Source organism: Amphiprion ocellaris, chromosome 23, assembly GCF_022539595.1.
Source record: "Amphiprion ocellaris isolate individual 3 ecotype Okinawa chromosome 23, ASM2253959v1, whole genome shotgun sequence".
NCBI lineage: Eukaryota > Metazoa > Chordata > Actinopteri > Pomacentridae > Amphiprion > Amphiprion ocellaris.
This window is the reverse complement of record NC_072788.1, coordinates 23,336,305-23,361,373: the sequence shown is the minus strand read 5'-3', so window position 1 is coordinate 23,361,373 and position 25,069 is coordinate 23,336,305. Positions and strand designations below refer to the sequence as shown.

At 38.3% G+C, this 25,069-nt stretch overlaps 1 protein-coding gene across 2 annotated transcripts; it reads left to right on the top strand.

Moving 5' to 3' along the window:
* The first annotated feature begins 8,776 nt into the window (after positions 1-8,776).
* LOC111586164 (E3 ubiquitin-protein ligase TRIM39-like) lies at positions 8,777-23,572 on the top strand. 2 transcript variants are annotated; one of them, XM_055007737.1, is made up of 8 exons: positions 8,777-11,429; positions 12,985-13,575; positions 16,343-16,438; positions 17,678-17,845; positions 19,124-19,271; positions 19,826-19,852; positions 21,605-21,780; positions 21,853-23,572. In XM_055007737.1, exons 2-8 carry the CDS (start codon positions 12,988-12,990, stop codon positions 22,222-22,224), a joined length of 1,575 nt encoding a protein of 524 aa, XP_054863712.1. In that variant the 5' UTR covers positions 8,777-11,429; positions 12,985-12,987; the 3' UTR covers positions 22,225-23,572. The 2 variants fall into 2 exon arrangements, with proteins under 2 accessions (XP_054863712.1, XP_054863711.1); XM_055007736.1 differs by having other exon boundaries at positions 10,379-11,429; positions 17,612-17,845.
* Positions 23,573-25,069: the final 1,497 nt, after the last annotated feature.

Below are 25,069 nucleotides of genomic sequence, written 5' to 3'. Positions count from 1 at the left end.
GACTTTTTAACTTGCCATGCGTTGGAGCCGCCCCCTGACTGTCTGTGACACCTTGAGTTTTGATTTTTTTTGACCCTCCTTGAGATCCACCTCCCTTGTCAGGGTCCTCCCCACCCACCCTGATGGGCCACTTTGAGTGGTGGGGGGATACTGTCACAGCCCCTGCCTGGCCCCTCTTTCTTGCTCTTCTGCCTTCTTCTTCCTCTTCTTCCTCTCCCCTCTTGTCACACTGCGCTGCAGGTGATCAGTGTGGATGGAAAGCAGCTCTAGATAGAGGACGTGGACCCCCGGACTGCTCGGTGTGGCCTGGCTGCTTGCCTGCCCCCCTCCCTTCCTGTTGGTTGCAGTCCTCCGGATAGAGGACTTGGACCCCCACAATCCTCCAGAAAGATGACGTGGACCGACTCCTTTCCCAGCTCTCCCCAGTGGCTGCCGCCGCACATCTTGCTGCGCGAGCACAAACCCTCCGGACTGCCGGACCTCTGGAGTCTGCCTTCCCCCTTCCTTCTCCCTTAGTGAGTTCTAGCCTTGATTCATTGTGTTTTTATTTTTTGTAATCAAGACTTTTTGGTTTTGATCTGCTTTAAGGTTCAAGGTTTGTTGTTTTGTGTAAAATAAGCACTTTTGACACAACTTTTGAGTTTGTGTTAGAATGACTTGTTTGTGAAGGTCAGGACTGTCATCGTCTTGATGTGAACAGGTCAAATGATCACATAAGTATCACATAAAAGCAAAAATGAGACAGATGTGGATCAAACACACCCACAGGTTGGATACCAATGACTGCTGTGGACTGAAAATGCTCATATATGAAACAAACATGCCATATTTCCATCATCCATGTTTGAGATTTGCTCTCCTTATTGCACCATTTTGTTCTGCTGAAATGTTTGAATACAAGACACATATATTCATTCACATTTTCTTTTGTAGAGTCTCATAAAAAAATGTCTCTATGTTTAGACATATCACATAGTTGAAGTTAGTAAAATGATCGGGTTGGCAGGAGACAGATTCTTCACACAACATGTTAGAAATCCAACAGTTGCTTCAGAAGTCAATGGAAAGAATGACGTCAAGAACAGACAACAAAAATCAGATGTTTTACAAATGGGAATTTGTTTTGTCACAATGTGTGATGATAGAATGACAGTTTCACTGTATTTAAGTGCTCCAAAAATATAATTATTTTACAGATATTTGAAGTTATTTTCACAGTTTTTTGCAGCTGTTGAAAGTTAAAACATTCCACCATTTTAAAATATATTTTTGTGTGTAGCAGAACAACTTTTACCATGAATCATACACATGCAGACTGACCTGATAAAAGGACGATGCACAGCAAGGCCTCATTAACACCTGAGGATAAAACACATTCATCAGAACATGTCAATACATTCTGAAGACAGACAAGATGTTTCTTTCTTAACTTGCAAGAAAAATAACATCTGGGTCTGATCTGTTGGCCTATTGTATGCACTGAAGAGACTAAAATGTATTTTTACTTTTATTTTTCTTATGTTTTTAAACATTTTTCTTACCTGGTCTGCAGGCTGGTGACATCTCCAAACTCTCCAGTTCTTGTCTCTTTATCTGAGAATTTTAACGAATGCCCAGATTACAGTTGCAGTGATGCCTTCATGTTTCCTCTTTCCTCCCTCTTCTCCTTGTCTTGACCTTGCTTCTTGCTCTTAAAACAAATTTTAATCCCTTGATTTGCAAAGCAATTAGCATCTCAGCTGCTGACAGCAGTGATCAGATCACCTTGACCCATGTCATGACATTTAGTTATTTATTTAAGAAATAACTTATTTAGGGATGATGCATTTATGGATTATAAAACAATTTATCCCTATTGATGTGTAAAAGTCTCCCCACTCGTCCCACAGAGGAGCAAGACATTTTGTGTCTCCAACTGCATTTTCCTTAAGTTTGGCATCATGTTGTGTCTCTTAACAGTAATTTAGCATCTTTATATGGTGATTTGCTTGCAAATTTTGTTTTGTGAACATTTAATTCTTGTCGTTTTGTGTCAGATTTTGGTCATTTTGCTACTATTTGTTGACATTTTGTTTCCTTGTGGTGATTTTTTGTCCATTCCGTCTCACTTTGGTTGTTGTCTGTCTCATTCTGGGATGTACATTGTAATGGGCCTGTGCCCAGTAGGTGTGTTCAATAATCTGTCCATGTACATTAGTGTACAGGATGTAGAGGAAAGAGGTGAGAACACACCCTGTAGTCCGTCTGTTAAATAGGTGGTGACACTGAGGTGTTGGAGCTTTTTTTTTTTATCACTATCAGATGTTAGTATTGAATACTGAAGTCAGTAAGATGGAGTCTCATAAATTTCCCAGGTGATTGCCGGGGAAGACTTGGAGGTCGACCACAGCAACTGGTGGTGGTAATTAAAGTGTTCCACATTATGTTGTCTTTCTTCAGAAGGCAAATTTAAATAGTCGTCCAACCACAGCTCTGGAAAATGTTGCATTCCAGAAAGCGGTACAAGTGAAGCCAGCTATGATAGTTGTGCAACAAAAAGGCCATTTAAGGTCACAGATTGTGGTTCTGTGCTTTGTTGATCAATGCAAACCAGATGTAAATCCACATGTCCCCACCTGATGCAACCAGTTTGCTAACATGAGGTGATATGTGGTTTAGACTGTGGGGCATGCCTTGAAAATGAGCCTAGAAGAACAGTTTATTTGACCATCAAGGGAACTAAAAAAACTGACTTGCTCTGGGCTAATTTGGAGGTGCTCTTTCCAAAAATGCAATGTTTGCCACTGTAAAGCTGCACATTAACCCTCTACAGGCCAAAAACAGAAAGTAATCATTTTTATGATTTTATATCATTGGATAATGGCAAGTTGCTCAAAACACAGCAGCTATTGGATATTTTGGGGTGGGAGCTTCCAGAGAAAGAGCCTTTTGCCTTCTAAAACTAGATATAAACCCATTTCAGGCCAAAACATGAACACCAATGCAATTTAACACAACTTTAATCAACAGATTTAATCCTGAAATAGAGAGGTGATGACTTGGAAGTATAGATACCTGCATTGCAAACATTATACCCAACAACTTTACTTTTTGAGTGCTCTGGTCATCATTTGAGACACAACGAATCGATAACGAAATTCATTGCCAACGCTTTTAATAATGAATTATCAACGATTTTATTGATTTGTTGTTGCAGCCCTAGTTGCAAGCTTTGGGACCTGTAACATGTGTACCTGCTCAACACTACTGCCATCACAATCAGTGCCCTGTGCCACATGTTTCTGGCATTTACCTACTAAATCCACGACTATGCTGCGTTGTATGCCATCTCCACTGATCCATTGGTCAGTGCACTCCACCATTTTTGGCAAAACTTGTTTGAGAAATTGGTACAAGAGGTCCATTTTCTTCAGGAACAACATGAATAGAACACACAAAGGAGGCTGCCATCATGTTTTTGTTTTACACATTAGATGAGTTATCTGGGTATTCCTCAGGTATCTAAGCCATCCTATTGGCTAAGAGGCTGTGCAGAGCCACCAAGTGGGAAATATCCAAGTCACAATTGATTTGATTTGGATGAGATAATTAGGTGGCCATTACTAATTCGCGTGCAAGTAAATTTTGGCAAACATTGTATATTAATGTTTAAACAGACAAAGTCTAACACCTAAATGAAAACTGTCAAGTCCCCTGATGGGTCAACTAAAACGGAACATTTTTCCAGCATGCCCCATGGCCTAGTTCCCTTTTGGGATCCTTGAAAAAAAACATTATTTTGAAATGAGTCCAAGGAATAATATCATGGATGTACATTTCAATAGACTCTTTGTCAGTTGATGAGACGACACTGTACAATAGCAGGTTATTTTCTGTGCCACTGGTTTCCACATGTTTTAACCCTGACCCTCATCATAACAGAGATTCATGACTCCCATGATCTCTGGAGGTGAAGCATGCAAACATTGTGCACGCATCCACTAAAAGGCCAATCCAAACACTCCAAACATATTAACAAAACAAGAGAACAAAATAGTCTCACAACCTCAATATTAGTAATTAAACAGAGGCTGGTAGCAGCACACATCATTTAAAGTAACATCAATGTGTATACTATTGTACTGAGTAGACATACAGAATGTAGCAGCAGCAGCAGATTCACGTCATGTCTTCGTCTTTGTGCAACAACAAGCAGCATTTACCTACTAATTTGCTTATCTGCTCTTAGGTTGCTGTGACAATGGGTGAAGTAGGTCATTGCAAGGGGTGCCATTTCCACTGGCTTCCCGACGGGTTCCATCTCCATTGCCGCCCTCTAGAGCAGGCCTGTCAGATTCTTTATATCAGGCCACCCATGACACTTTCCTCACCACTGGCCTTACACTTGGAGGACAACCAAAGCAACTAGTGGTGAAAATGAAAGGGTTCCACATAATTTCAGGTTCAGGCATATCGGTTCTGTAAAGCTTCTTGAGACAATTTCACCTGTAATTGGTGCTATGTAAATAAAATTGAATTGAATTGATTTGAATTGAATGTCATCTTTCTTCGCAGGGCGAATTTAAATATTTATCCAACCATATCCAACATAGTTCTGGAAAATGTTGCATGGCGGTAAATGGTACAAGTGAAGGCAGCTATGATGGTTGTTCAACAAAAAGGCCACTTCAGCTCACAGGTTGTGGTTCTGTGCTTTATTGAGCAATGCAAACCAGATGTAAATCCACATTTCCTCACCTGATGCAACCAGTTTGCTAACATGTGGTTCCCTGTTGGGATATATGAAGAGACAAAAATAAATAAATTTAAAATGAGTCCAAGGACAAGTATTATGTATGTACATTCCAACAGGCTGTTCATCAGTCACTGAGACAACACCTGCACAATAAACATGCTATTTTCTGTACCACTAGTTTCCACATTTTTAGCCCTGACCCTCAGAATAACAGAGATTACCGACTCCCACCATCTCTGGAGGTGACGCATGGCATGCAACCATTGTGCACACATGCACTAAAAGACCAATCCAAACACAAAAGAACAAAGTAGTCGCACAACCTCCATATTATGTTGTAGTGATTTAATAGAGGCTGGTAGCAGCATACATCACTTAAAGTAACCTCCATGTGTATACTATCGTACTGAGTACTGAACATACAGAACATAGCAGTAGCACATCCACGTCATGAGTTTTCATGGAAAACATGAAATTGCCTGGGTGACTCCAAACTTTTGAACAGTAGTGAAAATTCTATTATATTTTACCTGCATTTGATGTTCTTCTTTACATAAATTCCACCAAAAATTGAGGCATAAAAAGGACAACTTTGTACATCTCCCCTGTTCTAGCTTCCCTCCACTGGCTCCCTGTCCATTTTAGAATTGATTTTAAGATTGTACTGATCAATTTTAAAGCTTGTCAGGGCCTTGCCCTGGCTATATTTTAGACTTGCTAACCCTGTCCCTCCTAGCCGTTCTAAAGTCAAGGCTTAAATCCAAGGATGAATGGGCCTTCTCCATCAGGCCCCTCAGCTTTGGACCGACCTGCCTGGGAGATAAAGCTCGCTGAATCAGTAAATTCTTTTAAATCACTTCTTAAAACCCACTTTTATAGACTCGCCTTCCAGTAAAGTTCCCTTTCTTTTATCATTCTCTTCCTTTTATCTCCTGTTTCATGAGCTTATTTTTTAAAATAATTCTGTTGAACCACGGTTCAAAAGCAATGTTGGATTTTCATTGGTTAATTTTCATACAATTTTTATTTCTTATTACTTTTGTCAGATTGAAATTATTTCTGTGACCATTGTGGGTTTTTCTTTCATTAACTGAGGGGTACCAACAATTTTGTCCGCGTGTGTATATTGTTTTTTTTTGTACATTTTGTACATTGTGAGATATAGCTGCCAGCACGGCGTCGCTGTAACCATGATGTGAACACTGTGTCAGTTACCTGCTGACGATCACATGATTGCGATCCTACTACAAAGTGACTGTGATTTATCAGTTGGAAATCATACAAGGAACAAATGATTAAACTATGGGCTGTTTCTGAGTCCCGCTACATATTTAGGTCACGCAATGTAGCAAACCCCAGCCAGACAATGGTGAAGCTCCTGATGTTTCACAAAGCCTTTATTTAAGTTCAGCCGTCAGCCTTACTTTGAACACAAATTCACCTTTCTGTCCTTCACTCCTTTTTTCACAATAAGAGCTTGTCTCCATTGCAGCTGCTAATAAGTTTCTACACATCCTTTGCTAGACAGCAACAGCGTGGAAACGTTTTCTTCCATCTTTACGTGAATTTTTGGACTTTTCAGCAGCATCTTCGTCATGTCAAGAAACCGCTTCTTAGATATACACTTCCTGTGCCACTGGAATGGTGACAGAATAAAAGCCCGTAACATTAAAAATATGCCTTCAAAATAATAGCATGGAGGAAACGGTTATTTTCACACTAGCAAAACAAAAGCGATGAACTGATCAACAGACCTTTATAAGAGTAATTTACACACATCTCAGTGTCCATACATAACATGCACATACATAACACATGCTTGTGCTCCGCGCAAGGTAATTTTTTATTAAAGATTTCATTCGTCGGAAATGATATATCAGCTGAGCAGCCTTGGCAGAACACTGCGCTCTCTGAGTGCTTTTCTAGTTTTTGAAGTTCTACCCGTCAAAGCACTTTGTGAATGTTCTTCTGAAAGGTGCTATACAAATAAAGTTATTATTGTAAAAGATCACCAGAAGATGGGAAACTAAGTGTTCGATGCTGAATACTTCCTGTGGAGGACTCCCACACCTCCACTTTACTGCCAATCTCGGTAGCTTTGGAATAAATGGCGACAGGTTTCAGTAACAGAAAATGTTAAAAAGCCATTTTGCCACTGATGAATGAGCATAATGAACCTGCTGAACACATGTGAAGACGAACAGAGATAATAACTGTCCTTCAATATGTTGCCTTTTATTCAGTATTTTTATTACATTTTCAAAATCTGACACATTTATCAGAAGACGAACTGAATCTGTGGCCTTCCTTGACCCATCAGAGGAGCAGGACGGTGTCGCCACTCATTACAGGATCAGAGCTGTTTGTTTTTCTTGTGCTTTATTGCCACCAAGTGGAGCAGTCAGAACACTGCAAGAAATGATCACAGGTTTAGTTCAAATTCAACCTTCTCATTTAATCTCAGTTCACCTGGTCGGAGTTGAACAACAAAATCCATCACTCACGTTTGAGTTTCCAGGTACAGTGTCCCGTGACAACATCATTTGCATGTGATTTACTTTCTTAAATCCCATTAAGATCGTGGAGAGAAGCTTTCTGTCTCCATTTAAATCAGATAGTTAACTGTCATGCCTGCGGCTGCTGGGCCCAGATAGTGCTCTTCCTTCCTTCCTCTCCAGGTGTGTTCAGCTGGGAGGCTGCAGCAGCAGGTGTCCACAATCTGCAATCATCATCAGCTGGTGCAGGAGCAGGTGGAATGCAGCCAATCAAGCTCCACCTCTACTACAATAGAACCAAACGCCACTCACCTCTCAGTGCTGGACCGTGACACAGCCAGTGATCTCTGCATGTTCACTCCAGCCGCCGTATCTGCTCACCTCAACCTCTGCTAATTCTGGTTGTTTTTTCCTCTGTTCCAGTTTTGGTTCCATCTGCTCCTGCTCCGTTACCTCCCGGTTCCTCCGTTGGTCTGCTCCAATCTTCAGCCGTCACGTGTCCCCAGCTGTTCAGACTGCCACCTTGGAATCACTCACCTGTGCCGTGTTCCATCACCTACCTGCCGCTGCAGCCCTTTGTTCCACACTCCGGGATTCCAACCACCAGCTACACGCCACGTCCAAAAGACCTGCCCCTGTATCCTCCAGGAACAATCAGTGGTCCACAGTTTACAGCTAAGAACTCAGTTCGAGCATCTAGTAGTCCTTTTAGTTCCGTGTTTTGTTTTGGGGTTTTTTTGGCGATTGTTCTGAATAGTTTCTAGTAAATTCTCCTGTTGCGCGTTTCTGAGTAGAGTTGTTGAATTAACAGTGTTGAGCCTGTTACAGGTGTAATTTAGTTCATTCATCTTCAGAGTCGATGCTTAGCTTTCTTGTTTTCTCTCGCGTGAGTTATTGATTACATGTCATTTCGAGTTCCGCGTTATTCCTCATTTAACGTTCCTTAGAATAATTCTAGTAGTCTTACTGCCTGGGTAATACCCTCCTTGAGTTAGTGTATTTTTTTTCGTGTAATTATTCCTCCTTGCCTCCAGGAGTCTCCCGGAGCATAACAGAATCTAAGTTTCGGTCTCTTGGGAGTATTTCCGGTTGTAGTTTCCCGGTCTTTTTTTTGTAGTCCTGTTTTTTTGAAACGTTGTAAAGTAAATTCATTCTTTATTGCCTAACTGTTTTAAGTCATTTCCTGCGCCTGAGCCTCTTGAAATTGTAACCGGTAACTACAAGGTACACTATGAGAATATTTTCATTTTCAGAGTTTGTTTCAGGTAATATTTCTGACATTCATATTTACTTTGTTTTCTTGATTCAACAGCTCATGTAGCATGGTTCAGAAGGTTTAGAAACAGTAAGAATTGTAGCGTTGCATTTAAATTTCATTGGGTACAACTCGTTATTGTCAGAACGTGTATGAAAGCAAAACCAACAATAAAAATCATTGTTTTAACACAAAGAATAGATACAAGTCAGCTACAGCTCTGTAGATATTTAAAAAAAATAAAAAACACAATGAAGAGTATTCACTGGACTCATTACCTCAGAGATATTCTTACAAAGCTGCAATATTAAATCCTAATACATCACACATCACTCTTAAATATCCAACAACATGCTATATAAATGAATCCAGCTTTACAGGGATACGCTGATGTCTCTGCAATTCATTACAACATTTTTACATGAGAACGTTTTCAGTGTTAAAATGTGTAGATTTTCACATGTATGTCTGCTATGGAGGCTTTCAACATGTTTACCAGGGTTTACCAGATCTGTCCAGCCACCTTCCCCACCATTGGATCCAACTCACCACCAGGTGGTGATCAGTTGACAGCTCTGCTCCTCTCTTCACCCGAGTCTCCAAGACATACAGCCACAGGTCTGATGATACGACTATGAAGTCGATCATGGACCTTTGACCTAAGATGCTCTGGTACCAGGTACACTTATGAACAACCTTATGCTTGAACATGGTGTTTGTTATGGCCAGTCTATGGCTAGAACAGAAGTCCAATAACAAAACACCACTCGAGTTCAGATCGAGCAGGCAGTTCCACCCAATCACCTCCCTCCAGGATTCTCTGTCATTGCCAACGTGAGCGTTGAAGTCCTCCAGGAGAACAATGGAGTCTCCAGGTGGTACCTCTTCCAAGAACCACCCAGAGACTCCAAGAAGGCTGAGTACTCTGAACTGCTGTTCAGTGCATAAGCACAAACAACAGTCAGAGTTTTAGGGGGGAGAACACCAACAAAGTGGTGCTCAGCCGTGGGCTTGTGAGTATCCCCACACCTACCCAGTGCCTGTCACCCTGGGCAACTCTGGAATAGGAGAGAGTCCAACCCCTCTCCAGGATTGTGGTTCTGGAACCCTTGCTGTGCGTGGAGGTGAGCCCAACTATATGTAGCTGGTATCGCTCCACCTTCCGCACCAGCTCAGGTTCCTTCCCTGCCAGTGAGGTGATGTTCCACATCCCCAGAGCTGGTCTATGCCAGCAGGGGGCGGTGCGCCTAGACATCCACTCCTGCCTACTGCCTGGTGGGCATCACACCCGACCCCGATTTCCTGCCCAGTGAGTGGTGGGCCCACCATTTTGAAACATATTTTTGTGTGTAGCAGAACAACTTTGACCATGAATCATACACATGCAGACTGACCTGATAAAAGGACGATGCACAGCAAGGCCTCGTTAACACCTGAGGATAAAACACATTCATCAGAACATGTCAATACATGCTGGCATTCTGAAGTTAGACAAGATGTTGTTTGTTTCTTAACTTGCAAGAAAAATAATATGTGCTCTGTTGGTCTATTGTATGCATTGAAGAGACTAAAATCAACTTTCTTCTGTTTTTCTTATGTTTCTGAACACATTTCTTACCTGGTCTGCAGGCTGGTGACATCTCCAAACTCTTCCATTCCGTCTCACTTTGGTTGTTGTCTGTCTCATTCTGGGATGTACATTATAATGGGCCTGTGCCCAGTAGGTGTGGTCAATAATCTGTCCATGTACATTAGTGTACAGGATGTAGAGGAAAGAGGTGAGAACACACCCTGTAGTCCGTCTGTTAAATAGGTGGTGACACTGAGGTGTTGGAGCTTTTTTTATCACCAGGAGATGATGGTATTGAATACTGAGCTGAAGTCACTGAGAACGATCCTAATAAAGGTGGACAGGATGAATTTAAATAGTCGTCCAACTGCAGTTATGGAAAATGTCACATGGTAGAAAGTGGTACAAGTGAATGTAACTGTGATAGCCGTGCTTCTGTGCTTGGTTTAGCAATGCAAAATAAGTGAAAAGCGACATGCCCTGACCTCATGCAAACAAGATGCTAACATGAGGTGGTATGTAGATTCCCTGCTGGGATACATGAAAATACAGTGGTGGCAGCATCATGATGTGAAGTCTTGCAGTGTGTGTGTGTGGGGGGGATTTCAAATCATAAATAGTAAAAGTAACTCATTCCTAGATGAATGTAGTGAAATTCTCCCTGTACTGCTAAGTAGGAGTAAACACTGGTGACACACACTTATCACATGATCTGTAATCTAAACGTGACAGTCTTGTTTCAGAAAATTGTTTGATTTAGCCATTATCTGAGCAGATCAATGGCCTTTACTCTAGTTTATTGTACACTTCCTCATGGTCTTTATTCAGCTGAAAATAAAGGAGGCATTCAACGTGTTCACAATCCTCTTATCTGCAGCAGAATGTGTTTCTTTCACTATGAAATGCACGGCAGCATTTCTCACATTGCTCTGCTGTCTGAAGCATGCAGGTCAGGTGTGTCATAAGTGGAAAATGTTAACCATTGGACTCACCACACCCATGAGGCAAACACACTCCTTCCTCCTGTGAGAGCTGCTATTATATATTCCCATGCTCTCATATGCACACACACACACACACACACACACGCACACAAAGGTTGTTAGCCAGTCTGCCAACTGAGCACTATTAGTACAGTAACTAATGGCAGGTTGTGCTTTGAATGCTGCTATTTTAAGATTAGGTGGCGTTCTGTCAGGCCAGCAGAGAAACCAGCGCTGGGCCCAGGAGAGGGAGGGCTGGGCTGATGAATAACTGTGTTGACGTTACATTTTCCTGTTTCACAGCTAGCCCTGTAATGTATTCACACTCATTCATACAGCAGGAGTCACCTGCCAACGGCGAGGACCGGCACACCAGCTTCAGCTGAGAGAAGTAAGTGTGGGAGAGCTACGAATGTGATGATTCCTATTATTATGAGTGTTGTGGAAAAGACTGCACATGTGAATGAAAGTGGAATTAATCAGTTTAAATAGCTCAGATGTGGACTGTTCAAAAGAGGATTATACGCTGTAGATTAGTTCAGTTATTTGGATTTCAGACCTGCTGCACAGGAAATCACAATAATGTAAAAGCTTGTGTAATATCCACTGGTTAAATGCTAGTTGCTGCTACTTTTATCTGGGCTAAGTAAGAAATGGTACGCTCATTTGATGATCTCCTTGACACACATTTTCCCACTTTCAATTTCTCGTGGGTAGCTTTGAGATCGTTAAAATCATGCTTGTCTAAGGCAAAGTTCAATGTTTGGGAAAATATGCTTGTTTTGTGTGTTTAGCTTAGTATAAATCCTGAAAACGGTAAAAAAAGGTAGCTTTGTTATGACTTCACTGTGCTCGGCTAATAAATAATTCAGCACATAATTTATAAAACTTGATTTTCATTCATTTCATTCATTCATTTATTTTTAAAATGGGACAATTCGTATTAATGTACATTTCCATGTAAATACGAGAGATTGTAGCCATACGGCTAATTTCCATCACCTTGTTTTTTATGCAGAATAAACAATGCAAGTGCCAGCTGTTTCTCCTTAATTCCAGTGCCTATGCTAAGCTAAGCATTTGAGAACCAGCCATTAGTAGCCTAAAAAAACTGCTAACATCGAGTAGCTGTGTGCCAAATGGAGATAAATAAACTAGCTTGTTTTGGGGTTTGTTTGTTTTTTTGCTTAATATTTACATCTAATAACTTCCATGTGTAGCTATTTAGCGGCTAACTAACAAAATGTGTTAGCTTGCTATTATTACCTGTTTAAACTGAGGAGATATATCTGACCCGACACACAAAGTGATGCAAATTTAAAAGATTTTCGATTACACTTAAGAAAAATAATAGAATTTGTCAAATTGCATTATTTTAAGCTAATTAATGCTGCAGCAGGTGAGCGTAATAGAGTGAAAGTGCTTAAAAGTGACTTATTCTGCAACAATTTTTTTTTTTTTTTGTGCATATATGAGCAAGAGCAAAACAAAAACTCCAATGTTACTGAAGTTTATGGTGTCCTAAACATTTAACCACCAGTTTGAGACCGGCTAGTAGTTGCCATCTTCAGCAGGCCTCGTTTTAGCAGCCGGTAATAGTGAGTTCATGTCTGATATTGGTGTGTCGGTGTGCCTATTGTGTTATTATTGTGTCAGGCTGTGTTATTGTGATAATCAGTGGAAAGAGTAGGTGTGTCTGGTGCGTGTAGTTGGGCAAGAAAACAATGACTAATACACCAAACAGTGCTGGGTGTAGAAATCCTGAATTTCAAGAAGTGCATACCTCAATGTGTTTACACAGTTACACGCACAAGTAGAAGACTCTGAAATGTGTCTTTTTGCTACACAACTATGACGATATGTGTAATTAGTTCTCAAATCTTTGACGTTTGCTTCCTCTATCAATGACCTTCCTGTGACTGACTTCCCTGTTTACTGTTCCGCAGACAATGGCCTCCCCAGGAAACATGCTGCCACAAGAGCAGTTCCAGTGCGCCGTCTGCCAGCAGGTGTTCAGCGACCCTGTGACCACTCCTTGCGGACACAACTTCTGCCAGTCCTGCATCCAGAGCGTGTGGGACAGCAGCTCTACCTGCCGGTGTCCCACCTGTAATAAATCCTTCACCTCCCGCCCGGAAATAAGCATCAACACGGCCTTCAAGGAGCTGGCGGACAGCTTCAGGCAGATGGTGCTGTGCTCGGCCGCCTCGCCGCTGTCCGCAGCCGAACCGGGCGAGGTGGTGTGCGACGTCTGCGCCGCCGCGACCCGGCAGGTGAGGGCCCAAAAGTCCTGCCTGGTGTGTCTGACGTCGTACTGCGAAGCCCACCTGGAGCCCCACCGGAGGGTCGCCACGCTGCGGCTGCACAAGCTCATGGAGCCGGTGGGGGACCTGCAGGACCGGATGTGTAAGAAGCACGACAGGCTGCTGGAGATGTTCTGCAGGGACGAGCACAAGTGCGTTTGTCAGTTCTGCACCGAGACCGAGCACAAAGAGCACCGGGTCGTCACGATAGAGGACGAGAGCAGCGGGAGGAAGGTGGAGTACGCCCTGTAGTCGTAGAGTCCAGCATGAAATCCACAATTAACACCGGCATCTGTTCATTAACAATAACAAGGTGTTTCATCAAGTTTAACACTCCTTTTCCCAACAATATCTTTAAGCTTTTTTTCAATAAACATATAAATACAGGAGGTAATTGCAAGAAAGAATAGAAGACTAATAAACAATGAACTGCTCCTCTCAATTCCTAAATTAGACTTTTATGACTTTATGAATCCCCGGAGGGACAAAAAGTTGTTACAGCAGCATAGATATAGTATCAGTAGATATTAGGTCATTAAGTTAATGTGAAATTAAATAAAATATAACAGAAACATGAGGTAAAATTAAACTAAATTAAACTAAAATATAATATAATAAAATAAAAATGAAATAAAATAAGTCAAGGTAAAATACAAATAAAATAAGCTAAGTTAAAATTAAATTAAAAAATAAGATGAAGTACACAAAAAATAAATAAAATAAAAATAAATTGAAATGAGATACATAAACATATAGAAAATATAATATAGAGAAAAACCAAGAAAATTTACAAGAGTGATCCAGAAATGTGCAAATGACATAAGTTTACAGATATAATGAACTTAGATTTAGACTTTATTAATCCCAAGAGGGACATAAAGTTGGTACAGCAGTGTGGATGTTCAATAAATTTTAGATCATAAAGTTAATGTAAAATAAAATAAGACAAAATAAAACAAAAATAAGATAAGATAAAATAAAAATGAACTAAAATATAATATAAAAAGAAAAAAACAGAATAAAGTGCAATAACGTAATAAAATGAACAATAAAAAACAGAAAATAAAATAAGAAAATTAAATAAGATAAAGTACAACAAAAATAAAATAAAAATAAAATGAAATAAATAAGATCTAAAAAAAAAATAAAATATAGAAAATATAATATAGAAAAAATGTGCAAATGGCATATGTTTACAAATATAGTAAATGTAGATTTAGACTTTAATAATCCCTGGAGGGAAATTAAGTTGTTACAGTAGCATGGATATTCAATAAAGGGCTAAACAATAAGACCACACAGAATATTAGGGTATTAAGGGAATGTAAAATATAAAATTAAATAAAAATAAGATAAAATAAAATAAAAAGAAGATGAAATAAAATTAAGTGAAATAAAATAAAATAAGATAAAATAAAATTTAGATAAAATAAAATTAAGTGAAATAAAATAAATTTAGTTAAAGATAATATTAAGTGAAATAAAATAAAAATATAGAAAATATAATAAAGAAAAAAATCTGCAGAATATACAAGAGTGAAACAGCAATGTGCAAATGAGAATGAGCGTGGATGTGCAAATAGCAGAAGAAGGTTCAGATAAGTCTATAGATATAATGACCGACGTTTAGGATGTAAATAGTCTAGTATGTAAAGTGGTTTAATCAGCAGGTGAAGTGATAAAGTCCTGGAAGAACAAGTTTGGGAGCTTTTATGGCGGTGATGATGGTAGTCCACATTTATCATCCCACGTCTCCCACACAGATTCTACTCCTCCATATCGTTTTCTACCAAATCTCACATAATTTATAAAAGATCCCCAAACTTCTTCATATTTTCTTTGCTTGTTTTCAGTATATAAGTTAACATAATTAGTTTTATCTGATGTGTGTTGGGGTTTTTTTTTGCCCTTTTTTGCAACTAGAACGCTGAGATTCATCAATATTTGTTCTTTTTTTTAATGATAATTATGTTCTTGTAGAAACAAGTCAGGATCCAGCGCACTTCTTTTTGAAATAATCTTCTCAGCTCTGACCTCTTCTCAAATTGTTCCTATAACCTGTGTGCGTTTACTGCATGTATCTGGTGTATTTTTATTGAACACATTTAACGCAACCCTTCTGCACAACTTGATGCAACCATCTGTTATTCTAGAGGAGGAAAATATTCTACCTTTGTACCGTCGCTGGACACTAAAACATCTGATCGTTCCTGGGGCTTCTTCACTCACGGTGTTGGATTGAATTCTAGAGATATTTTTCAATTCAGGTTGCTAAGATGCTGCAGAACCCACATGTACATAAAAGTGTCTAAATGAGGAATGGAACCGTTATGGTTTTACTGCTTTTTAGTTCATGAAGTCCTGAATATTTTATTTTAAAAATGTGGTCATTTTACTCATTTTTTCTTTTTTATTCTGTTGTTTTTACCCCTAGTTATAAAATACAACAAAATATCAACAAAAATACAAAAACAAATAAATAAATACATTGTTACTTTATATGCATAATGTAAAAACATAAATTAAATGTTACTGGAATTAGCTGTAAAAAAAATCATTTAAAAAAGGAATAAGAATTTTTTTTTTGCCATCAAAAAGTTGTTAAATACAATTGAAAATTTGCCTTCATGTTGCACATATTTCCTTTTTATTGAACAGATTGAACTGTTAAAATTAAATACTGTTAATACGTTTCTAAAATTAAATACAATTAGCGACAGAAGTACTGTTCCTCTAAGTTTGTTAATAATAATTACAGAAAATGTCTCCAAAATCCATTTATATATATATTAATGTTACACAGTATAGGTAATTTCATAGTATATAAAATTAACAATGCTATGATATTCAGGTTTACTGTATTTTATTGATGGAAAACTATTGGGATAGTTATTTTTTGTTATTCTACAATATTTTTGACAGCTGCTGGAATATTGCTTTTATTTTGTTTATCAGTTTCTACCTGCATGTACGTGATCTCAGCCTCTCTTCAACTGTTCAGGTTCAAATGAAGAAGACGGAGGCAGATTTTCAGCAGATGGTCCAGGAGCGACTGAAGAAAGTGGAGGAGATCCAAAACTGTCTGAAGCTCAGCACAGTGAGTTCTCTCGTGTTTTAAAAGCTCTCTTAGAGGTTTGGAGGGACACTGAAGCTTAAAATCTTTAATTTTTCAGAAGTCAAAGTGAGGACGTCCTGGCAAGATATCTCCAATTCAAAGATGACAGAATTTGTTTAAGATAATGAGAGGCAGAGTGGACCAGAATGTAATGCAGCCTTAAGTAATGTTGAATTTGATTAGTAAATATTATTGTGCCCCCTAAAAAACCCTCCATACAGGTATAAAATGCAAAAAAAAAAAAAGACTCTCTTAAAGTCCTTTCTATACTTGTTTTAATAAGGCATTTTGGGAAATTGATGCAGGAATGCAAGAGATTGATTGATAGAAGTTGATCACAATGCATTTAAGATAAAATAAGATGAGAAGAATGAGAAGGATGAGATGAGAAGAGATACAATAAGATGAGATGAGAAGAATTACATGAGATGAGAAGAATGAGATGAGGTAAGATAATATAAGATCAGATGAGATGAGATGACATGAGTTGAGATGAGATTAGAAGAATTAAATTAGATGAGATAAGATGAATTAGATATGATAAGACGAAAAGAATGAGATAAGAAAAGATGAGAAAAATGTGATGAGAATGGGTTGAGATAAGATGAGATGAGATTAGAAGAATGAATTCAGATGTGATAAAATGAGATGAGAAGAATGAGATGAGATTAGAAGAGTGAATTCAGAAGAGATAAGATGAGAAAAGGGTGATGAGAACAAGATAAGATGAGATGAAATTAAAAGAATCAAATTAGATGAGATTAGGTAAGATGAGAAGAACAAGATGAGAAAAGATGAGATATAGTGATGAGAATGAGATGAGATAAGCCTTACTCGTCCCACAGAGTTACAGCGGCAAAGAAATGGTGCAAACATTTGAGGATTGTAGTCTAAAAGTAAAAATAAACCAAAATATACATAAGTAATCTAAAAAATAACTGCTATAACAATAATTATTGCATGTTAGTGGTATTTTTTGATGTATTGAAGTATTGTGTATATGGTATTATCATTGCACAGATTGTACGTTGGCAGAGAACTAATGAAACAGCTTATTACAGTATATGTGGTAAAATTTTCAAACAGCAAAATATTCCTAATTTTACCGAGGAGACTGTTTTGTTGTTATCTCTCAAATAATTTATCCTCCTCCAGGCCAGCGCAGAGCAGGAGATGGCCGAGAGTGACCGTCTCTTAGTGTCTCTGATCGTCTCCATCCAGGAGAGGCAGACTGAAGTCCACTCGGAGATCGAGGAGAAGCAGAAAGCAGCGGAGAGGAGAGCAGAGGAGCTGGTGGACGAGCTGCAGCAGGAGATCAGGGAGCTGCAGAGGAGGAGCGCTGAGCTGGAGGAGCTGAGGAGCACCGAGGACCACCTGCACCTCCTACAGGTGAGCAGCTTCACCTGGTCATGCATCCAGTGGAAGCAGAACAGGAAGACGTTGTGGTCACAAGTTGGACCAGTTTTAGCGTCGCAGAAACCGTTTCTCATACTGTAAAAAACAAAAATCAGTATTTCCCAAAAAATTACACACATTTTTTAGTCCATTCAAATTAGCAAAAATATATAATTATTTTATAGATTTTATTTATAAATATGTATGTCAAGGATTCAAAATTTTTAATTACCTGTTTAAATAGTCTTTCTTGTTTTTTTGCGGTTTTACAGTACAGTATTTTAATTTTTTAAAAATGATTCTTAATTTTTTTTTTTTTACACAAACAGTACAAATATTACAGGGACTATGCCTTTGTCACCTTTTTTATATTTTAGTTTTAATTATATTTATCTTAACAGATTAAGCAATGCAGAAACTTTGCCTTTTTGACCTTTTATTTATTGTTTTTAATTTCTTTTCATTTTTTTAATAGATTAAACAGTTCAAAAACTATGCTTTTCTGACCTTTTTTATTTGTTATTTTTAATTGTATTTTTTCATATTAAGCAGTGCAGCAACTATACCCTTTTTGACCTTTATTTTTTTATTTTTAATTATCTTTATTTTTTTACAGATTAAACAATGCAAGAACTTTGCCTTTTTGACCTTTTATTATTTTTAATTATCTTTTTTTTAAATTACAGATTAAATAATACAGGAACTTTGCCTCTTTTTTAACCTATTTTTACTTGTTTATTTTTAATTATCTTTATTTAATTTACAGATTAAACATTGCAGAAACTAATGACATTTTTGAGATTTTTTATTTTTACTTTTTTTTTTAATTACACATACAAAAAAGGTTAAAAAAAAAAAAAAAAAGGGCCAAGTTCCTGTATTATTGAAATACAGGAACTTGGCCTCTTTTTTAACCTTTTTTTTAAAAAAATTTTAACTATCTTTTCTTTTTTTTACTGATTAAACAGTGCAGGGGCTATTACTTTTATGACCTTTTTATATTTTTTATTTTAAATTATCCTTATTTTTTTATTGTAGATTAAACAGTGATGGACTATACCTTTTTGACCTATTTTCATTTTTTATTTTTAATTATCTTTCCTTTTTAAAAAACAGATTAAACAGTGCAGAAAGTATGCCTTTTGACCTGTTTTGATTCTTTTGTTATTATTGTTTTTTTTGTTTGTTTTTTTACATATTAAAACACTGATAAATACACTGCACAGTTCATGCCAACTTTAAACTCGTCCTCCCCACGTCTTCCTCCGATAGAGGTTGCCCTCTCTGACGTCACCTCCACCCACCAGACGGTGGACGGAGATCAGCGTCCATCCTGAACTCTGCGTGGGGACGCTGAGGAGAGCGCTGTCTCAACTGGACGACGGCCTGAAGGAAGAGCTGGAAAGTTTGAAGAAAGAAGGTAAAGTGGACATCCCACCACAACGCCGGCTGCTGACTGATTTCAGGGCTGCATTTTATGGTGAATCTTGACGAACAAATGGAGACTTTTTTTGCCATCCACGAACCAGAGCATGATAACAACTTAACTGTTTCAAAGCATGGGTCAGAATGGCACAATATTCCAAATATGTCAAATAACGTACATACCTTTAGTCTTTAGTTTGTCCAGAATCAGAGCCATAAAAATGCTGGAGATGTTTATCCATCTGTGCAATATCAATGTAGCATTCAGCTATGATTAATTATCTTATTTTAGTTTGTCTTAAGAAGTTACAATGGACATTTTGCAACATACAATAATATTAGCATGAACTACACCAGTTTACACTAATAAAGACATTATTCTAATATCCATAGCTAGCTTCATAAACATCTAAACATGTTTTTGAATATTGGTTATTGCAAACAATAAAGGTTCTACCAGTTTTTGAAAAATAATCCACTCATGCATTTAACAGTTAAATCGCAAGCATTTACAATTGTTTTTGTTATTGTTTTTTATTCTTCTGATAGAGATGAAGAGGATGCAGAAGTACGCAGGTATGAACACACTCAGCATAAATGCATTTTTACGTGTTGGATCGCAAATACGTTTGTGTACCACTTTGCAAGAGGCGTCGTGGCAGAGAGAAATATCTCAACAGGAGCAGCGTCACGCTCGTAATTATGATTCTCCAACTTTTAAATAGGGTTTATGTCAAACTCCAAGCAGTAATTATGACTGTTTACTGCTCAAATTTACCTGAAAGCTCTCATCAATCCAACTGTAAATATGAAAGCTAACTGAAAAACGAACAAATGCAGATGCTAAAGTCTATTTTTTAAAGCCTAAATTTATTGTTCGCGCCACCACAAATCTTTACAAATCATTTCCATCCATCCCGTATGATGCAACATTAACTAGATTTTATGAGTGACCTAGTCTTGGTGGTTGATCAAAGCATGTTAAAGGTCCCATATGGTGAAAGTCCATTTTAATTGCGTTTTATGGTTCTTATAAACTCGGAGGTGTAAAGTAAAAGCTGTTAAGATATGAAGACATTTACTTCATTCGTTAAGCCCCCTACAACTAAATAGCCTCCCAGCTTTACAAGAAAGTAAGAATGTGACTCAGGTGCTACTTTAGAGCTACTTCAGCCAATAGGCATCCAGCTTTATAAAGATCCGCCCCCCCTCACTTCTTTCCAGTTGAACCAGTCAGAATGAGCAGCTGCCTCTCACTGATTTTCTGGTTCTGCTTCTGCAAACTAAAATGTCTGAACCACAAAAAATCTCCTCAGATGTTTTGCTGTTGGCTACAAGAGTGAACACAAGAGTTTTCATGGACTCCCAGCATCTGAGAAGCTAGAGACTTTTATTTAGATTTTCCCAAAAGTGGGAAAATCCTCTGTATTAGCGCAGGTAATTCAAATACAAATATTCACACCTGGAAGGATGCGAATCCTGTGTCGCTAATGGGCCATTAGCCATGTGACCACGAATGTGACTCTATATTCTGGAACTCCCATTAGTTAGAACTGAAGAAGCCTCTTGGATGAGAGGTGAAACGTCTTCAAGTACCTACAAGAGAAGCCCAAGAACCTACAACTTCTTTTGTCCAAGTCCAAAAACCTACAACTTCACTTGTAGGTTCTTGAAGACGTTTCACTTCTCATCCAAGTTGTCTTCAAGAACCTAAAAGAGAAGTCCAAGAACCTACACCTTCACTTGTAGGCTCTTGAAGACATTTCACCTCTCATCCAAGACGTCTTCACGAGCCTACAAGAGAAGTCCAAGAACCTATTTGAAAACATTTTACCTCTCGTCCAAGAGGCCTCTTGGACAAGAGGTGAAATGTTTTCAGGAACCTACAAGAGAAGTCCAGTTGACTTCTACTGAAGCTCTACTGGCAATTATAATATTTTAAGTTCATATCAGTGTGAGCTATGATAATTTCTTGGTTTTCAGACAACTTCTAGTCCAGTAAAACCATACGGTACAAGCAACTCAAGTTCCTCATGAATATAACAAATATTAAAAACAAAAAAACACAATTTCGGGATCAATTTCAGTCAATAAGTGTGGTAAAATTACATTTGTCATTAAAAATTCCGGGTTGCACCACAGGATGTGATGACGCAAGCAAGAAGTCCGTCATAGATTAGACCATCTACCTTTAACAAATAAAGAGATGCAGTCTCTGAACTCGGACATGGTTTTTGTCTACATCTGAGACTTTCATTAATGTATGAGATCTTTAAATTCTGGCTGTATAGGTATTTATGGTCGCATGAACTTCCCTTCTCCCATTAGTTGACGTGGTGTTGGACCCGGACACCGCCCATCCAAACATTGTCCTGTCTGCTGATGGGAAGCAGGCCGGCCGTGGTGAGCTGCTGCACATCGTTCCTGATAATCCGCAACGCTTCGACCCCGTCATCTGCGTCCTGAGCAAGAAGGGCTTCCTGTCTGGGAGGATCTACTTCCAGGTGGATCACTTTCTGCACCTTTCCAGTGCAGTGACCTGTTTTTAAAGCGTTGCTAACCCTTGTATGTTTCAGGTTGCGGTGGGGCAGAAGACCTTCTGGGACCTGGGCGTGGTTAAAGAGTCAGTCAACAGGAAGGGCATGATCACCTCCAAGCCGGAGAATGGCTTCTGGACGGTGCGTTTGAGGAACGGCAACGAGTACCGGGCTCTGGACTCCCCGTCTGTGGTTCTGTCTCTGAAGGGGAAGCCGCAGACGGTGGGAGTGTTTCTGGATTACGAGGAGGGAATAGTGTCATTCTTCGACGTGGAGAACAGATCTCACATCTACACCTTCAGTGGCTGCTCTTTCTCAGAGAGGATCTTCCCCTTCCTCAGCCCGGGGGTTTGTGATGACGGGAAGAACACGGCACCGTTGGTCATCGCAACTGTCAATCACAAGAAATAAGGATGCTTCGTATCACAAAACTGATGTAGTATTCAATAGTAAAGTCTTGTTTTCTCTGTATTTGGGTTCTACTCTGAAGGTTTGAAGGTGATTTTCTCTTTCTGTATTGTATATACTTAATTTAAAACAGTTGTTTTTGCACTGACTGCAAATAGAGCAACACATTGGCGTGGTGGCCAATTCATCTACACTTAGCCTCCGACTCTGATGTACGATTTTATGGTAGCCATTCCTGTGGATCAGGATCCAGGATGATGTGCAGCTCACACCAGACCAGCATTAAGTAAACTTAAACCTCTGAGAAAACAGAACTCACACCTACCAGAAGACCAGCAGCTGTTTCACTATTTTCATAGTGTTGCTTTGTGTTTAAACCTCCTCAGTGATGAAACACAGCATTAAAAAGGATTTCCAGTCATCCTTGAAACCCAGTCAGCTGTTTGTCTTGATGTGAGGCAGCAACAAGCTGAACAATGTCATCAGTGTTACGTTCATAAGAAGCAAAGTCTCCAAGATTCTTCGACTTTAAGTATTTAACTATAAATGTACTGGTTGGTATTGTTGTGGAGGCAGGTAACAGCATTATATCAGAGTTGCAGCTGACCACCACGTTCGTTATCGATTAAATATTTGGTAAATGGTGACCAAAGCCCGTCATATTTCCCGACATCCAAAGTTTGCAACTTTCAACGTGTTATTCTGTCCAATCAACAATCCAGAACCCAAACTATTCAACATGTTCTAATGGACAAGACCCAGAAATGCAGAAAATTCTTAAAAATTTGCTTGGAAAGTTACTTACAAAGTCCTGTCATCAACTTCGAACCACAAGAAACTATCTGGAAAATAGTTTCATAGAGAATCTATTTTAGCTTAATTGCCTTAGATTGCTATTTATGGTGCATAAAGGAAGCATTTCGTAGAACTGATAATGGTTCTTCTATGGCATCACTGTGAAGGTTCCTGGGTGGAGGTTTAGTTGCAACATCGGAGGGAACTTTAGGTGTTGGAGTAACTCTGAGCATAAACACTCAACAGTCATTCTGTGATGCTTCATAACAGTTATTCTCCTCTCATTTAATGTTGTAAGGGTATGATTTTCTGTCCTCCTTTGTGTCTTTGTTTGTAAGATATGCACATGGTGCCTGTTGATGTCAACAACAAGCGACTCCTGGACTTAACATCTCACAACTAGATTTCAGACTCACAGATCTGTGTTTGATGATTTAAAGCAGAAATCCTTTGCTTGTATCCCCTGGAATCTACACCTATGTTTGTATTAAAATGCATTGATTACATATAGAATGACACAAGCATCTGCACCATAAATGCTAAACCTGAATCAGGAGACCTTTGCAAAATAACTTGTTGATGTTCTGTTCCATGTGTTTCACTTTTAGCTGCTCTCGAGCATTTCTAAGGGGATGGGGGTTTTTTGTCTTGCAAAACCCTTTGCATCACCAGACAATCCTGTTGTGCTTTATATGTCTATCATATGTTCATACATGTGTGTGTGTGTGTGTGTGTGTGTGTGTGTGTGTGTGTGTGTGTGTATATATGATATATACTGACAACAAATAAGCAAAAAAAAGACAAAAATGTAAATAATATCCACATTATGAATCTGTATTTTTAGAGGGTAATACATTCTTTGAAATACAATAAATGTAATTTTTTAAAAGCATACAATATGTCAATATGTTTACAGTATTTAAATAATCAAAAAAAGATATTCAATATTAGGAAAAATTTATATTTAATTTTAAACAGATATTTGCCTTTATTTAAAAGATGAATAATTTATATTACATTTTATTTTAAAGGTAGAAAAGTTGTATGCAATTATTTAAATTGTTAGACGTCTAGTAAAATTGAAGAAAAATACATTCATTTGCATGTTAATATAAAAAAAACATTTAATAAACGTCCACATAAAAAATCTGTATTTTCACAGAGGGTAATTCATTTTTTTGAAATACAATAAATATTATAAAATACCTAAAAATATGTTTATAGGATTTAAAATAGCAAAAGATATTTTATATTTTAATTAAAATATTTTAACACATTTTAACAGATATTCCCCCATTTTTTAAATATATTGAATTTTGACAATTATTATTATTATTTATTTTTACATTTTTATTGGGGATTTTATGCCCTGCGACAAATACAATTTTCCACAAACTTCTTGGGGCTTTTGGGGCCATTTTAGTCCAACTTCACACAACAAAATATATAAAAATAGAAGCTTTCTTTAGGGGGACAAATGCTTTTTCACAGCACTGTATGTTATATTGTATCGTGCAGTTGTCATAATGATGATAATGATGATGATGATGTATTTTCATCTCACCAGCTCCACAGAGGAAACGTTTCCTGGTTAGAGTGAATCTGGTTTCTTTTGTCTCTGTGGACATGAACGACCCAACTGTGATGGAGTCAATCCTGAAAGAGGTAACAATCAACTTTAATCCCTTTTATTATCCCTGACAGCTTTTATGAAGCTATAAAATGACAATGTACTGCAGCGCATATCGATTATGTCATGATATCTTGACATCAAACATGACCGTTGCACTTTGATAGAAGCAATAAAACTATGAGCAGTGGTGAGTTTTACAGACACTACAGCTTTTTCTCTGTGACATATTCATGCAGAGTTTATAAAAAGACAACCTAAAACTTTCAATGTATCCTGAAGATCTTTTCTGTGAAACAGGTTGAGAGGAAGCTGGGAGGAGCTGACGTAAAAGTGAGCTGGAAGAAGCCGCCAGAGAAGAAATATCTGATAACAGAGGAGCAGTGTGGTCCAGAAATCACACATCTCATTAAATCAGACAAT

Excerpts from the sequence above, each read along its gene's own strand:
- LOC111586164 (XM_055007736.1), top strand. The coding sequence starts at position 12,988 with ATGGCCTCCCCAGGAAACATGCTGCCACAAGAGCAGTTCCAGTGCGCC. Across the intron at positions 16,439-17,611 it reads ACTGTCTGAAGCTCAGCACA|GCCAGCGCAGAGCAGGAGAT; the intron begins GTGAGTTCTCTC and ends ATCCTCCTCCAG. Across the intron at positions 19,853-21,604 it reads GAGGATGCAGAAGTACGCAG|TTGACGTGGTGTTGGACCCG; the intron begins GTATGAACACAC and ends TTCTCCCATTAG.